Genomic DNA, 16313 nt, shown 5'->3' with positions numbered 1-16313 from the left:
AGAAGCAGACCTTGAAAGGGTAAGTTTTTGCAAGTGATTTGATAGAAGAGTTCTTACAAACAACCCATAAGGGAATGGAGAAGTGGGACAGGGACCGGAGAGCAGCCAAGCAGAGTATGGCATCATGCAAAATTCAACAGAATTTAAATTTGCCTCAGTCCTGTAGGGGAGCTCTGGAGAGAGTGCAGATCACACCCTAGAGGTGTCCCACCATCAGCGGCAAGGAGCTGGACTATTTGCACCACCCCACCCAGTCAGTTGTTGATTAAGAAGAGCTGCCCTCTTGGGGCGCCTGGGTGGCTCAGTCGTTAAGCGTCTGCCTTCGGCTCAGGTCATGATCCCAGGGTCCTGGGATTGAGCCCCGCATCAGGCTCCCTGCTCGCCGGGAAGCCTGCTTCTCCCTCTCCCACTCCCCCTGCTTATGTTCCCTCTCTCGCTGTCTCTCTCTGTCAAATAAATAAATAAAATCTTAAAAAAAAAAAAAAAGAAGAGCTGCCCTCACGGTGTGTATGTGCCTAGCTGCTTTTACCTCTTTCTTTGTGAAGGTAAAGTTAGCTACAGCAGCTTGACGGTAGTTGTCAACAAAGAGATACAGATACTAACTGTCCAGGGTAATAGCACTTCAGAATCTGGGGTGGCTAAGGGATCAGAAGGCACACAGGTAGAGAGAGAACTGACATCTTCTGATGCATTACTTCTACTGGAAAGGTATATCTCTATACCTCTGTATCTCTATAGGATATCCATTCATCCATTTAGGGAAAAAAGCTTATCCAGAAATATTTCAATGTTATCACTGAGTTCTTCTGGGGAAAGTCGGAATAGTTGGGATGGGTGGGATTTGTTCTTTTTGCCCCCACTTAATTTAGACACTTAAAATGGACATCTACGCTTATAAGACCACAAATACTAAAGCTATCAGAAGATTATCTTATAATAGCTGTGGGGTCTGTATTGCCTTGTGATTCAGTACATAGCTTTTTGAGGCAAGGAAACTTGGAAATAGATCCTAGCCCTGCTACCTTTACTTGTAGGAAAAGCAAATGAAATTATCTGTGCATGTTGTACACACATATAATACGGAGCACATAGTTTTTGTTTAATATGCAGTAGTTTTTTGTTGTGATATTATTACAATTATTATTATTAAATGTCGGACTCACTCAGATTTAGATCTTTATTGATGTTAAAAATTGACTTGTCTTCATAATCAAAATAAAGAACTTTGATATAACTATGGGAAATATACTCAGTCTTTACTGATTTTTTTTTTGTCTGAATCCTTTAGGTTAAAAGCTTTTTTTAGTTGGTTACTTTGCATGTATTTGTCATAAATCTCAGAGATACACTGTCATAAAAAACAACAAAGGATCATGAATGTAGACAAGTATCAGAGCCTCTATTTTTCTCTTTGTAAATAAATTTTCTTAGAAATTTTTATTACACAGGTAATGCATGCTTTTGTAGGAAAATAATGGAAAATAGAGATAAGCAGAAAGAATAAAATTAAAGGCATTAATATTCTTACTACTCACAGATAATAACTCTTACTATCTTCACGTATGCACTATATATATATTTTAAAAATCTGGATGATAGGGATATACTATGAAATTCACCCGACTTGGTGAAGATCTTTCTATGTGAATAAATTTTCTTCTAAAACTTCATTTTTATATATAGTTTTGTATTCCGTAATATGAACTAATAAGAAAACCAGTTATCTGAGGTTAATTGTTGGCAGGAATATGCCATTCTACTAAAATGTCAACCTAAATTTGTGGTAAGTGGCAAGGTTTTTTTAAAGGACAAAAACTAAAGTTTATCATAATAATTATTTTATTTTGTGTTTAACAAAATTCAAGTTACATTTGTAACTATATACTAATTCTGAGAAAAATAGACAAATCACACTGTGGTTGGAGGATATGTTTTCTGACAAATACATGTGAGCATATGTATGACTCTCTGTATTGTGTATATCTTGATTTGCACAAAAGGATCATCATTATTTGCCAATAAAAAATTCCTTGGACTTCATCAGTTTTGCTTAATTTGAAGCCTCTACTGAGTCACCACCACCAATATTCTGCAGTTTACTGCTCAAACTCTACAGATCATTGTCAACCACTTTGCATTTGACTGGATAGTTCCTGCATTATTTTTGTTGACGTGAAAAAATCCTGTATCTTTGACAAATTTTACAATCTGGCTTTGCAAAATGATTTACTTTTATTATTATTAATTTAAAATATATTTAGAATAGAAATATTTAAATCATCTGGAAATCTATAAGGGAGTGAAGAATGTCTTTTAATATATATATTTTTTAAGATTTTATTTATTTGAGAGAGAGAGAATGAGAGAGAGAGAGCATGAGAGGGGGGAGGGTCAGAGGGAGAAGCAGACTCCCCGCCGAGCAGGGAGCCCGACGCGGGACTCGATCCCGCGACTCCAGGATCATGACCTGAGCCGAAGGCAGTCGCCCAACCAACTGAGCCACCCAGGCGCCCAAGGTTTTATTTATTTATTTGAGAGAGAGAGAGAGAGCTAGAGAGAGTGCAAGTGGAGTGAAGGGCAGAGGGAGAAGAGGACTCCCCGCTGAGCAGGGAGCCCAATGCGGGACTTGATCCTGGAACTCCAGGATCATGACCTGAGCTGAAGGCAGACTCTTAACCAACTGAGCCACCCAGGCGCCCCATGGAGTGAAGAATGTCTTGACAGTAGAAAAGGAAAGATGTTAATGTAAATAGATTGGGGACTGTTATTACAAATGATTGGTTTATTAGGAAATACTTTCCTGCTGTAACTTTAAATACAGCCTGCATTTCTTTATATCTGTAGAAGCAAGGTCTTTCTCACCATGAATTTCTAAATTCATCCCTTATTGTTAGCACTTAGATTCAGATATTTTAAATATATTTTTGCTATTTTAAAAGATATTCATATTAGACTAAAGGTATTAGATATAAAAATTAAGCTAAACCTATAAATAAAGGAACACCACAAATTCTAACAGGAATAGGGTACAAAATAAAACTTTTATAGAGTTTTGTTGTTACCTTTGTTTTAGATAAGGAATAAATGAGTACATTCTTTTGAAAATCATGGAACCTGTACTCCCAGTTATATAGGTCTGTTATATAGTACTAGTCCCCCTTGATAATATAGATCACCCATCACATATGTCTTCAGTTATCTGTTAGTACCAATTTAACTATAGAGGAATCTGTGTTTTTGTCTTAGAGTCTATAAATATAGAAAAAGCTGGTCTACTCCTAAATGTCACATGCTTACAAAGAATTTCCTGACCACCATATTTACATTGATATAATCTTGCTCCTATTTCTGCACCCTAGTTCCTTTGTTTCATTTACTGCAATTTACAAATGTATTATTTTTTATTATTTATTTAGTGTATGTTTCTCCACTGGTCTTTAAGCAACCTGAGGGCAGAAAACATGTCTATTTTATTCATCGATTTATTCCCTGATTATAGCACCATGACTTGCCATGGCAGGCACTTAATAAAATGTTATAAATTGCTGGATGAGTGAATGGTGAATGATTGCATGATCTGAAAACTAGTCACAATATAATAGATTGAAAATATTTCCTTGAGAATTATTCTTAAGGACACTCTTATTTTATCCTGCTGTCATAAAGACTAAATCGTCTTCTATTCTAATGAGGTATAACTGTTTAGTCCAGTCCCTGATATTAGTTGGAGGAGGTTGGATGGAAACCCGTTGCCAGGGAAAGTCAAGTACAGCAAATCCCAAGCTATTCTTGAAATCCCGAACTTTCAACAGGAAGATGAAGGCTTCTACGAGTGCATTGCAGGCAACCTTCGAGGAAGAAATCTTGCAAAGGGTCAACTCATTTTCTATGGTAAGCTAATAGAATTTCAAAAAGTACGTGAAATATTTGGTAATATCCTTCATAGTAAGTAGTGAAAGTCATTAGCATGTTGTGGAAGTGTCATAGGAGAAATAAAGAAGATACATGTCTAGTTAGGATGCTTAATACAGTGATGGACAGGTGGGAATGACATTTTTAAAATATAGCTTTAATTCCATCATGGTCTTTGCATGCTATTGTTTATTATAATTGCCTTGAAAGTATCAGCAGTGTCACATTAAAGCTATAAAAGTTTAAAACACAAAGTACCATAGAATCCAATATATTTCCCACAAAACATGCGGCAACAGCCCATGACAATCTTAATTATAATTCTAAGTAGAATTCACAAAAGAAGGAGAAAATGACAGGAGAAACATAATACTGAATGGTAGTTTTCAGTATCTGTTTCTATTTTCCAGATTTTATCCTATTCATATGTAGATAATAGAAAAATAAAGTCATTACTTCACTTAAAATATGTTTGTCTCAATTACCAGAATCTCAAATGAAAGCATATATTATATAAAAATTGTCTTCCTGTCTTCTTTTATCCAGGCCAAAATACACACTTGCATAAAATTTGCTTCTTTTTTTTTACATCAAACAAACCATAAAATACACCCCAGAATTACCAGAATGTTTGGTGCTTTTAAGATATTCTTAACTTCTTTGTTAAATTTAATATATCCATACTGGAGAACTTTTTAAGACCGTATTTATACAAGACCAAAAATACTTTTCTATGTAACATGTTTCTGTGTGACATGTTTACAATCAATGATAAAGTAATTGGAGAAAATATATATTTTTTTCATAACTGGAAAAGTCTATGGTATTATAATTACCTCATAGGAATGGCAATTGAGTATCCTGTGGGGAGAACATATTGTGCCTTTGTTATATTATTTTCCATTTCCTTTAGAATTTCCTATTTTAACCTTGAATGAAAAGTACTATTTTATATATAGAATATGATATCCTGCTGATTATTCCTCTCTCTCTATATATACACACACACATATATATGTACGTATTTTTAAAGAACAGTCTTTCGAATCTAGCATCCATTGTAAATAAAATAGTAAGGATGTGACTGGAAGTATTTTAGTGGCACCAAAGTACTAAAGGCTTTGGCTTGTTTTTAATAGATACTTAATTTTTCTATTAAATAGGCAAAGGTATATCTAAATGATTATCAGAAACTGAGAGTATCTTTAAACCAGAAATCAATAATAAAGTGCCTTTTCCCACAACTCTACAGAAACTGTTAACTTACACAATGGGTTTTACATATATCAATTCATGTAATTGGTAACAATAATAAGAGGTAGGAATACATGTCATTAGCCATTTAATGAGTCCAAAAGGCCTTTGTGGAGTAATAATGAATAATTGGTCAGTAAGACAAATATTATGCTTCTTGCTCACCTATTAATTTATTTGTCATTGTGCTCCCAAAGGAGCAATTAATTGACTCAATTACCTGAGAATTGCATAAGACCTGAAATTTTTAAGAAAAGAATCAGTTTTACTATATTGCTGTCTTTAAGTTATAATTTGGAACCCTATCCCTTATATCGTGTCTTGATAACCTCCAAAATAAATCTTTAAAGTATTAATATCATTATAGAAATGAAACATATTCAGAGAAGTTAAGTGACTTTCCACAACCCTTCAATGGGGAAAAAAAATAAAATCTAAAATCCATGCCCATATAGTTGACCTGAAATCCTAAGTCCTTTCTTTCAAGCATTTACTATGTAGTTGAAGATTTAAAACTTTGGTCTTCAGAATCCAAAACATCCAAAGAATTTACACATTAAATAAATAAATGTGTTTTAAAGTTATAATTACTGTATTAAACAACAACTCATATATATTTCAAACTTTTATAAGTCATATGAATTTTATGGATGAATTCCTTCTCCCAGGTCAAACATATGTTAAGACAATTTCTAAACAATCATCTACAAATTATAAAATTTTGTTAATATTCAGAAACATGGTTCAATTTCACCCACACATCCACTTCTTCTTAGTCTTACCTTGATTTGTCCCTTAAACCTATGATGAGCATGTTCGGTAACTAGAAGTCGTCCTGATTTCCACAGATGGTAATCCCAGGCTTGGTTTTTACTACAGTGAGACATCATGATTCCTTCTTCTCAGTGGCCAGCTCCCTAGAGGAACTTTGATCTTAGGGGAAGCAAACGTTGCAGTGGGAACACCCGGGAAGTTGGCTGTACTTGCAGAAAGTTTCAAAGACTCTCAGTCCCACTTCTTACTTCAGCCACTGCTACAGTGAGCAGCTCTATGTTTTGTAGGTATAACCTGACAGAGTCTCATCTCAGGTGCCACACGAAGTCCATCTTGTTTCCCCCTCCAGGTTTCTTTGTTCTCAAGAGCCTACTCAGTGCTTAAGCACACACAACCTGGATGTGCTAATACATACTGCCTATACCCCCTTGAACGAGTGTGGACAGGAGCCAGTGAACAAATGCTTCCTCTTCCTTTCCCTGGGGAGGCAGTTGTAAAGACCCCTTAGAGCTTCACAGAAGCTCTAAGTGGCCGATCTTGGTGGCCAACTCAATAACTGATCCCTGCATTGCCTCTTTCCTTCCCTGGTGACTGTTCCTTTTCCTGACACCTTACCTGTGGGCTGGCATTCCCAAACAGACAACCTGAACACAATCCCTTGACTTAGGCTCTGCTTTCAGGGTTCAAATTTTGGCTTCTCTATTTTTTAACTATGTCTTCTTGAGCCGGTTACCTAACATCTCTGCAAAAATCCTCTACAAATAATTGGAGGGAGAATTAACTGCAATTAGACATATAAAACATCTAACCTGTAATAGCCTGCAGTTCTAACGGAAATTTCATCTACTCTTACATATCTGAGGACAGTCCTAAATAAAAGAGAGGGATTAAATGACACAGTTTAGCAGTCCCGTATCATCTTTATGGAAGAAATATTAGTTTTAAAACATTTAATTTATACCCCACCTGTTTCTGTCAATGGTAGAAAGGATAATACCACCTCATACCTAAATAGCACTTTAGTATAAATGCCTCAGTACTCATTGCCTGTCAAAGGTTTTATCTAGGGTAAAAAAAAAAAAAAAAAATTGGACTGTAATCCTACTAAAATGTGATAAGGCTCATATTTGAATTGTAATTATGCCTGATACAGATATACTTATTTTTAGAACAGTTCAGACCAAATATAATCAAGGGTCTTTTGCCCACAGTGGGTTCAGATTTGGTATACATTCTCTAACTTGACCTATATACTAATATTTACCATGAAATTATTCTCTGGCCTTGTTTTGCATTTGGACCTTTTTCCACACCTCCCAAGTTGCCATAAAGGTACATCAAAATGACAAGTGGCAAATACTTATCTTATGCCAAAGGACCACTGATATTTATATCAAGATTTCCGTTGCTCCACATTGAGGCTTCTGCATTTCCCTTCCCCCAAATCATGTGTTTGCAGCACTGTTGGACCCAGTAGGCCTTGTCCTTCTGCTTTGTACAGACCTTGGAATTTTGCACAATATTTTGGATAATTGACTTGCCAAGTAGTTGTTCTTGTCTATTTTTGAAACAGCCCCACCAGAATGGGAACAAAAAATCCAAAATACATACCTGTCTATCTATGACAGTTTGTTTTGGGAATGCAAAGCTAGTGGAAAGCCAAATCCTTGGTACACCTGGTTAAAGAATGGTGAACGCCTCAATCCAAAGGTAAGTATCTATGTTGATATTAAAAGTTCACCTATTCTCCTAGGGAAATTTTGTTACTACTACCAACAACAAATGTTTATGGAATGCTTAGTAGGTGTTAGGATATGTAGTATACTCTTCATATATACTAATTTATATAATACTTAAATAAACTCAAAGTAGCTATTAATATTATCCCCATTTTTCAAATGAGAAAAATTAAGGGTAGAGAAGACAACTTGCATAAGGTCACACACTAGTCTGTGATAGATCCACATTCACATATCATCAGCATCATCATCATCGTCATCATCATCATCATCATTGTCATCATAATTAACATCTGCCGAACTCTTGTATGCTCCAGGTCCTGTGTAAATATTTTTCCATGCGTTATCTTATTGTATCTTCATGACAATTTTATAAGGAAGATGCTCACATTATTTCTTCTATAGATGATGAAAATTGCTTTCAGAGAGGTTAAGTCACTTGTCCAAAGTCACACAGTAGATAGTGAATGTTAGAATTTCTAACATTCTAAACGTAGTCTGATTCCAGGATCCAAGCTCTTAAACATTATTTAGTATCTTGCTTTTCTGAAAACTAATGACTCTAAACCCATAGGAAGTGGAGAATTGAGGCAGTTATCCACATTTTTCAGTCTAAATTATACTTTTGTTCTACAGTATACTGAAAATGAGAGATTTTTTTCATCAAATCATCCAAATAATTGTGTTAATTCTCCCTTTTACTTTGCACTTGTAGGCACAGCTAGGGACACCAGGAACATCTGGTGTTTAGAAGCTGAATATAATGCTGTTCTTTGTTTTGGTTTTAGTGGAATTTTCTTCCTGAATACCTTTTGCATAGAGCATTTTCTGTTTCCTCCAGCCTACTTTTATTATCTTTAAAGGATGGTAATAAGTATATTGAAATATTTTTTTTTAAATTATATTTGCTCTATTAAACCATTTCATTATGTGCACTCAAAATTGTATTTCTATATTCCAAATGGGACTCTGTAACAGATTTTGGCTGTTTAAGCATACTATGGCAGGCTGCAGAAAAGAATTTAGCTTCTCCAACTTATGACTCAATTAGAACATTATCAAGTCATCACATTTCAAGTCTTTTGGAGACCTTATGATGTAAAGCCAAAGGAATTTCAACCATTATATTCATGTCTAACATTATTAACCATATTTTCTGGAATAATCGGAATGGTACAATCTTCCAAATTATTTTATATACCATATAACAGAACAGTAATATACACTCTATGCAAACAATGCCAATTTTCAAAGAAATGAGATAACATAAAATATACTAACCATTAAAGTTATACGAAGGATGTTTCTTTTTTTAACTTCAAAAAGCTGCTCAGAATCTTGCAGGATATTAAGTTTCATCTTCATAAACATCAGTTCTCATACACCAAAATATCCCATCTTGTAGATAAGCACAAATGTTTAATAATGTATTCTGGTTAAGAAAATGCCTACATTAACATACTAGCACTTTTACATGATTTTTCTTTTATTAGGAAAGAATTCAAATAGAAAATGGGACACTTATCATAACTATGCTGAATGTGTCAGATTCTGGTGTCTACCAGTGTGCTGCAGAAAACAAATATCAGATAATTTATGCAAATGCAGAATTGAGAGTATTAGGTAAGTCATTCATTTATAACCAAAAAATTCAAAATGACATTTTAGCAAGCTATGATTATACATAATATGAGTCCAATTTTTTCTGTAAATTAGAGATTGCTTTACCTTGAAATAATGGGAAATGTCTAAATTAACTTAAAAAAATGCAGGGTGGTAATTATTATTCTACTTGAGCAGTACATTAGGGCTTCCAGAGAAGCCCACTGTTGGGTGCATCCAAACCAGAAAAAGTCTCCTCCAAAGCAGATCTAGCACATGATGTTTTGAGTACAATTCAAAATTATCCATTAGAAATGTTTTCATCTGGGGCACCTGGGTGGCTCAGCTGGTTAAGTGTCTGCCTCCGGCTCAGGTCATGATCCTGGGGTCCTGGGATCCAGCCCGACGTCGGGCTCCCTGCTTACAGGGAGTCTGCTTCTCCCTTTCCTCCCTGCTCATGCTCTCTCTCTCTCTCTCTCTTAAGTTAAAAAAAAAGAAAAAGAGTTTTCATCTGCCAATTAAAAAAAAAATCTCAATTTATAATGATTTAAGCAGGTATTTATTTTCTCTTAACAAGAAATTCAGGGGTGGTAGCTGAGCCATGGGACTGTGATTGATGATGTTATTCTTTATACTTTCCCCTCATGCTTATAGCCTTGAGGGGATGACTGCTATAGCTACAGAAATAAAGTCCCTACTTAAAGGAGAAGGGGAAGGTAGGGACAAAAGTGACCAAATCTATCCCTCTCATTAGAAAATGTAAAATTGCCTTGCGTCCTTACAGTAAAATCCTTTTATGCCAATGGCTAGAACTTTGCCACAATGCCACCCAGACCTGAAGGAAAGCTGGGCAGATAAGTCCCTATAGTGAAAGAAGTGATAGAAGCAGTTTGAGAATGATACTCTCAGTGGTGTCTGTTACAATAAATAACCCATTATTGTCTTTTATCACAAAGTTTTCTTCATAGTAGGAATAAAGGAGATAAAAGAGAGGAAAGATCAAGCAAAGAGACAAAATTTCATGAGCTTATGGACAATGGCCATTGATTTGTTTGTTTATTCTTTGAATCACTACTACTATGTATTGAACATTTATGTGTACTAAGCACTAAAAATATGATTATCAATACTTAAGTGATCTTTACTTTCAGAGAACCTATAGTTTCACCGAGAAAAGAAAGCTAAATTTAAAGATATGGTTATTATGGTCAATAATTGAGTAACTGTTGTCACACTTCATGGCAAGTTGAATATAACCCTAAATTGAGGACGTTCTCTTTAAGCTGAGATCCAAAGCAAAAGCATGCACAGGTCAGTGGAAGGGCAAAGAAACAATACTTGAAATGCCCAAAAACAAAAGAGTATAGCATATCTGAGAGAATTTCAGCTCAATTAGACTTTAGACTAGGGATGGGGATTGGATACATGGGTTCCCACATTCATGAAGCTGGAAAGACTCAGATGCATCCAGTCAGTCTAATAATTTCTCACTCTCATGAACTTATATTTGTTCAACATCTATTGAGTGGGGACAAAGTTGAAACTGACAAAGACTTTTTTTTTTTTAAATTTCTGCTCAGCCTGCCTGCTTCTACAGAAGACAGAGTATTTCCATTTTGCTGGTTAAAGGCTTGTCTGAAGAAATCTGACATAGTAATAGAGTATTCCTGACTTAATTCAATGCTATCTTACATTTCACATTTAGGATCATTACCTTAACTGGAATAGATTTGGTGATTTCCCTAATCAGGGTTCAAATCCCTTCTTCTGTCTCTTATGGAACCATCTTCACCCTCTTTATTTTAAACACTGTTAAGAATGTGACTCTTTGTAACTGGCTTCTTCCCCCAATCCAACTGGCTTTTGTTAATCCCAATGACTTGCACCAAAACAAAAATAAATTACATTATTGAGCACATATTTGGTGCCAGACAGTCTGCTATACTTCTTTACAGATGTTATCTCATTTAATCTCCACAGTAAAATTCTGAGGTGGTATCTATTGTCATCTTCATTTTTCAAATGAAAATAGAACTCCAAAATGCCAAGTTGGTAACTGGCCCCAGAACAGCCTGAGCAAAATAGCTTGAAAAAGAGCTCTGGGTACAAATATTAAATTTAGTCTCATATACCACATCATCACATTACCACATGTTAATTAAGTGAGAAACTTAACAATTTTGTTTTTAATTTTGTTTTTAGCCTCAGCTCCTGATTTCTCTAAAAATCCCATTAAAAAAAATTCAGTTGTTCAAGTTGGTGGGGATATTACTATCGAATGCAAGCCAAATGCTTTTCCTAGGGCAACTATCTCCTGGAAAAGAGGAATGGAGAGCCTGAGACAAAGCAAAAGGTAAACAAATCTCTTTTTTGTTATCGTTTGAACTATTTTGTAGTACAGTATCTTCCAAATCTAAGTCTTCTAAAATTCTCTCCCTTATAGTAAACTTACAACTGGGTACTCACAGATACCAAACATTTCCACATGATAGCAAAAACTAAAGAATCTTATAAACTTAAGACCTGTTTGTATAATTTTGCTGCAATATATTTCGTGCATGCACTTATAATATATTTTTAAAAATCCTTTAAGACCTTTTTCTATATTCAACTTGAAGATTTTTCCTGACCCAGCCTGCTGAGAAATCAGTGAGAAGAGCATTACACAAAAGAGAGAGACACTTATACTCACACACCTGGTGTTGCGGTTTTTAAATAGTCACACAGGTGTTCACCCCATGACAAAATGAATTCACCACATGAAAAAAATGTAGAGAGGTTTCTGTAGAGAAAGAAGAGAGGTTTCCTTCTATTCTGGATGTGATGGAGAAATCCTGGATCAGCACTGACATGTTTTCTAGGAGAGTTTAGATAGAGCAACACAGGTGTTTTCCTCTACTTGGAATACATTTCATTGAGTTGTAGTATAGAACCTTATACACCCAGAGATGACTAGTCGGTAGTTGAGCTCTACTGTAATGACCCGTGTGTGTTACTGTGTGATCAGATGTGCAATGGAATGAGCCATTGTGCTGAAGATGTGAAAATGTTTCAATGAGCACTTTGTAGGCCTCATACGTATCATTAACTCACATGCATACCTGATCAGGCAGGTAACATAAATGAACAAGACAGGCCAGGTAAAAGAAAGGACAGCTCAAGTGTGATGAGAAATGGCAGTCTGCCAGTCTTATGAGAGAAGGCTGTGATGGCCTGGAGAGTGAGTTCTACACCAAAACTAGATAGTCACTCCAAATCCAGGCAGACATTGTTTTGTGGGAGGGTAGAACTTCAGACAGGGTTGTAGAACTTCCAACATTTCAAGAAAAACTAGAAATTTGGGTGATGGCATTGAATCTTCTGAGCCAATAAAAATGCCCAAAGGCTGGAATGCAGGGACACCATCTTGTTATTTCTGATCTAGGACTGCTTTTGTGGTCAAGGGAGAGAGAAAAGGAGGTTAAAACAGACAAATAGTGCTGATTGTAGAGAGTGCTATCAGGGTTATATCTAGTGCCATGAAGAGCCTCTCCTGACATGACAAGATATACAAGAGAAAGACCTTTCTTGGGCACTCTCTTTCCTTACTGTCTTCTGTCTCCAGTGAGCCCTATAGCCTTACACTGAAGCTTTTCCCTGGACAGGGATTTTTGTCAAATGTATCTCTACATGCCCTGTGCCTTTGGCATAGAACCCGAACTCAATAAATATCCGTGGAATGAATGACTGTGTCAAAAAAAGGCGAATATGTAAGGTGTCACCAGCTTTAGAGAAAAGCTCTTCCGGAGGAGATACCTTGAGACAGAAGAACAGAAGCTTCAAAGCTAAGGAGAAAAGACAGATGAAGGGAAATCTGTTGCCCTGGTCCTGACTGGGCTTCTTCCTCTGTGTAGACAGCCTAGGAGATCATTGCAAGTATTCTCAACAGCTTTGGACATGGGATTCCTTTTAAATGTTTCCTCTTTGATTCCTGAAATCTAACTGAGGCTTGAAGACACTGCTGTAGAACTGGAAAACTCAAGAGATACCATTGTATCAAACACAGCGGTCTGTACTGAGAGTTGAGATAAATTGATTACTTCATGTCCTAAAGTGACTCAAAGTCCTCACCTAAGTAGCATGAATGACTGATGTTTACTGTCTATAACCTTTAAAGACTCAAACACAGTGTATGTGGGGAGGAGAAAGAGAAGGAAGAGGATTTGAAAAAAATAAGAAAATGAGAGGAAAAAAATTGAGAGTATGAGGGGAACTGCTTTTAAAATGGCTTTTCAGGTTTATGTTTTATTTTGCCCCATGTAGAATGAATTTGGGATCTTTTTTAGCCTCTGAAGAGTCACTAATAGCATATCAGATTCAGCACTGTCTCACTGTAATTAAAGGAGTGATCTGTGCGATTTCTATTCACAGATGCTTCTTCTGTAATTCTGTTCTCTCACTGCGATAAGACTTCATTACAGGTTTCAACAAAAGAAAATAAACAAACAAACAAAATTATCTCCTGAACACGTGTCTTAAAAAAATGGAAAAAAAAAAAAGTTAAGCCCTGAAGTACATGGTAATTACAGACATATATCTCTGCCAGTTATAGATTACCTTAAGCAGTAATTTGCAAAGGTCACACAGCCAGTTCTGTGAGACTTCGTGTCTCTGCATGATTTCTATCCTGTCCCCTTTTCTATTGCCTTCTGACCTGACTGGTTCCATTAAGTGTGTGGTTTCATGCTGGTTACTGGGAAATGGAACACCTATGCTTCTGTTTGTGTTGACTTAATGGCTTTTTTGTCTTCTAATCATGGGGATTTCCAAAGTTGAAGGTAAAAATTATAGTTGTGATTAAAAAGAAAAGAAGAGAGGAAGGGAGGAAAGAAGGAAGGAATTTTATAGAACCAGATCCTAAACTCAAAGAACACTGAGTGCCAATATACTTTTTTTTTTTTAATTTTTATTTGCATTTATTCTGCAGAACTTACTCCCGGGCCATAAGTTTTTGTTTCTTCAGTTTCTTCTGGGATATCTTTTTCTTCTGTGCAATCTCCTCTTCTGGTTTAGGAACAATCTGCTCTTTTTCAGTAAGGATCATCTCAATGTGGCAAGGAGAGCTCATGTATGGGTTAATCCGACCATGAGCCCTGTACGTTCTACGCCGCATCTTGGGGGCTTTGTTCATCTGGATGTGCTCAATGACCAGAGAATCAACATCTAAACCCTTAAGTTCAGCATTACTCTCTGCATTTTTAAGCATGTGCAGTAAAAATTCAGCACTCTTCTTGGGCCACCGACCCTGTGTCCAGCCCCACTGTTTGGCCAACTCCACCATTGTAGTGACGGAATGGCACACACTGCTTCTGTAAAGTGACGTCTTTCAGATACTTGGTGGCTTTTCGGATATGCATACCCTTGATGGCCTGGGCAGTTTCACTTGTGTTCTTAAAGTGAACACGAAGATTTGAACCTCTTGATTTACATGATTTCGTAGGGTTTTCTGGGTCAAGCGAATAGCGAACCATTTTCAGAGGTCACCTCAGGCCGCTTAGGGGAAGAGCACCAATATACATTTTTAAATGCCACACCAGCCTGTTTATTTCCCTTAAATAGAAAAATAAATATAATTCCTACCCTCTCATACCTCTGTTAAAACATGACACAGTTGTATACATAGAAAGATTTAAAGCGTCACATATGGAAAACAATTTAAATATTTACAATGATTCCAAGTAGGAATAGTTTTTAGTTCTTAACCTTGGAAATGCCCATGTGGGAAAATGCACATTTTTACTTTCTGTTATAAAACTTCTATATGGTCCTGTCTACTTTGAAATTTGATTGTCACTAACTCTTGCTTCCAATAAAGTGTAACTACCTAGAGATGGTTGAAAGGATTCTAAAGAAGCCTATTCAAAGTAATCTTACCGTATTACCTCCTTATAAAAAAAAATAGTGGCAATATATATATTTTGACAATTTCCTCCACTCTTATATGAATTGAGACAGCATACATCACCTAGGTAGTAAATGATAAAGCTTGGACTCTATGCCAAGTTGCCCATCTCTGTTGCTAGATCTTTTCCACTCAACGATAACGGAGAACATACTTGATTCTCTCTTTTTTTTTTTCGAAGGGCTGTTTTCACATGATTTAACCTAATTTCATGTATTGGTAATTGAGATCAAGCAACAATTCTGAGATTAATTTAACATGTTTCTTATTGGCCTGTGTGCCACAATTGAAGTCTTGACTATTTTATGGTTTCTGTCTTTCATAAGTGCCTGTATTCATGGAAGGCTGTCCAAGCAGAAGTTTTCCTACAACTAAAAATAGGTAGATAACATTACAGAGTCCAAAGGCTGCCTGGTTTCCTGCTGGGAATGTATGGTCTTATGACATCTACCTCATTCTTTTTGGAGCTGCAAGTCATTTAGCAATAGCACCTAAATTGAATAGTAGCAAAGGTATGTTCCTATGGACAAAAATGGGGGTGTATTGCAAAGAGCCCTGCCCTGGAAATTAGAAAACAGGGATTTTGATTCCAGTTCTATCACTGATGAGTGGCCTGACCTTGGATAAAACCACTAGCATACTCTCAGTTTTTTGGGCATACTCTCAGTTTTTTTTCTTTTGAGGTAGCTGTTTTCTGGATTTATTTAAACACTATCCCCATGCAGTGACTGCCAGAATAGAGATTATATATTAGAAATCAATGCAAAACATTAGTGTGCCAGGTTAAAATTGCAGCTACTATCACAGTTATAATTTTATATATATTTCACTGATTTCGTCAGGTGACCAAGTGATTGAGCCAGACATGATGATTGCTGTAAATTATCAAAACAGCCAAAATGATCTGATTGGATGGATTCAGATGTTAGAGAGCCCCAGCAGCTGGACTGTAGCAAGACCGTAGTGAGCACCACTCTCCTTCAGCATGATAGGCCCAGCACCCAGCTCCAACCTGGGACATAACAGACATTCAATAAATATTTTCTGTGTTGCGAAATCAATGAAAGTTAAAATTTACTTTGCTTTGTTTG

At 36.1% G+C, this 16313-nt stretch overlaps 1 protein-coding gene and 1 pseudogene across 1 annotated transcript in view; one reads left to right on the top strand and one right to left on the bottom strand.

Moving 5' to 3' along the window:
* The window catches only part of CNTN6 (contactin 6), a 306049-nt gene that overhangs the window by 214311 nt on the left and 75425 nt on the right, over positions 1-16313 (top strand). The window contains exons 8-11 of the mRNA XM_021695279.2: positions 3707-3891; positions 7514-7650; positions 9173-9302; positions 11484-11634. Of these exons, the coding sequence (XP_021550954.2) occupies positions 3707-3891; positions 7514-7650; positions 9173-9302; positions 11484-11634 (603 nt within the window). The remainder of the gene's footprint in view (positions 1-3706; positions 3892-7513; positions 7651-9172; positions 9303-11483; positions 11635-16313) is intronic.
* On the bottom strand, positions 14251-14819 carry LOC110585125 (annotated as a pseudogene).

The sequence above is a fragment of the Neomonachus schauinslandi genome, chromosome 1, assembly GCF_002201575.2.
Source record: "Neomonachus schauinslandi chromosome 1, ASM220157v2, whole genome shotgun sequence".
NCBI classification, from domain to species: Eukaryota; Metazoa; Chordata; class Mammalia; order Carnivora; family Phocidae; genus Neomonachus; species Neomonachus schauinslandi.
The sequence above is the reverse complement of the archived record's forward strand: the minus strand, read 5'-3'. Positions and strand labels throughout refer to the sequence as shown.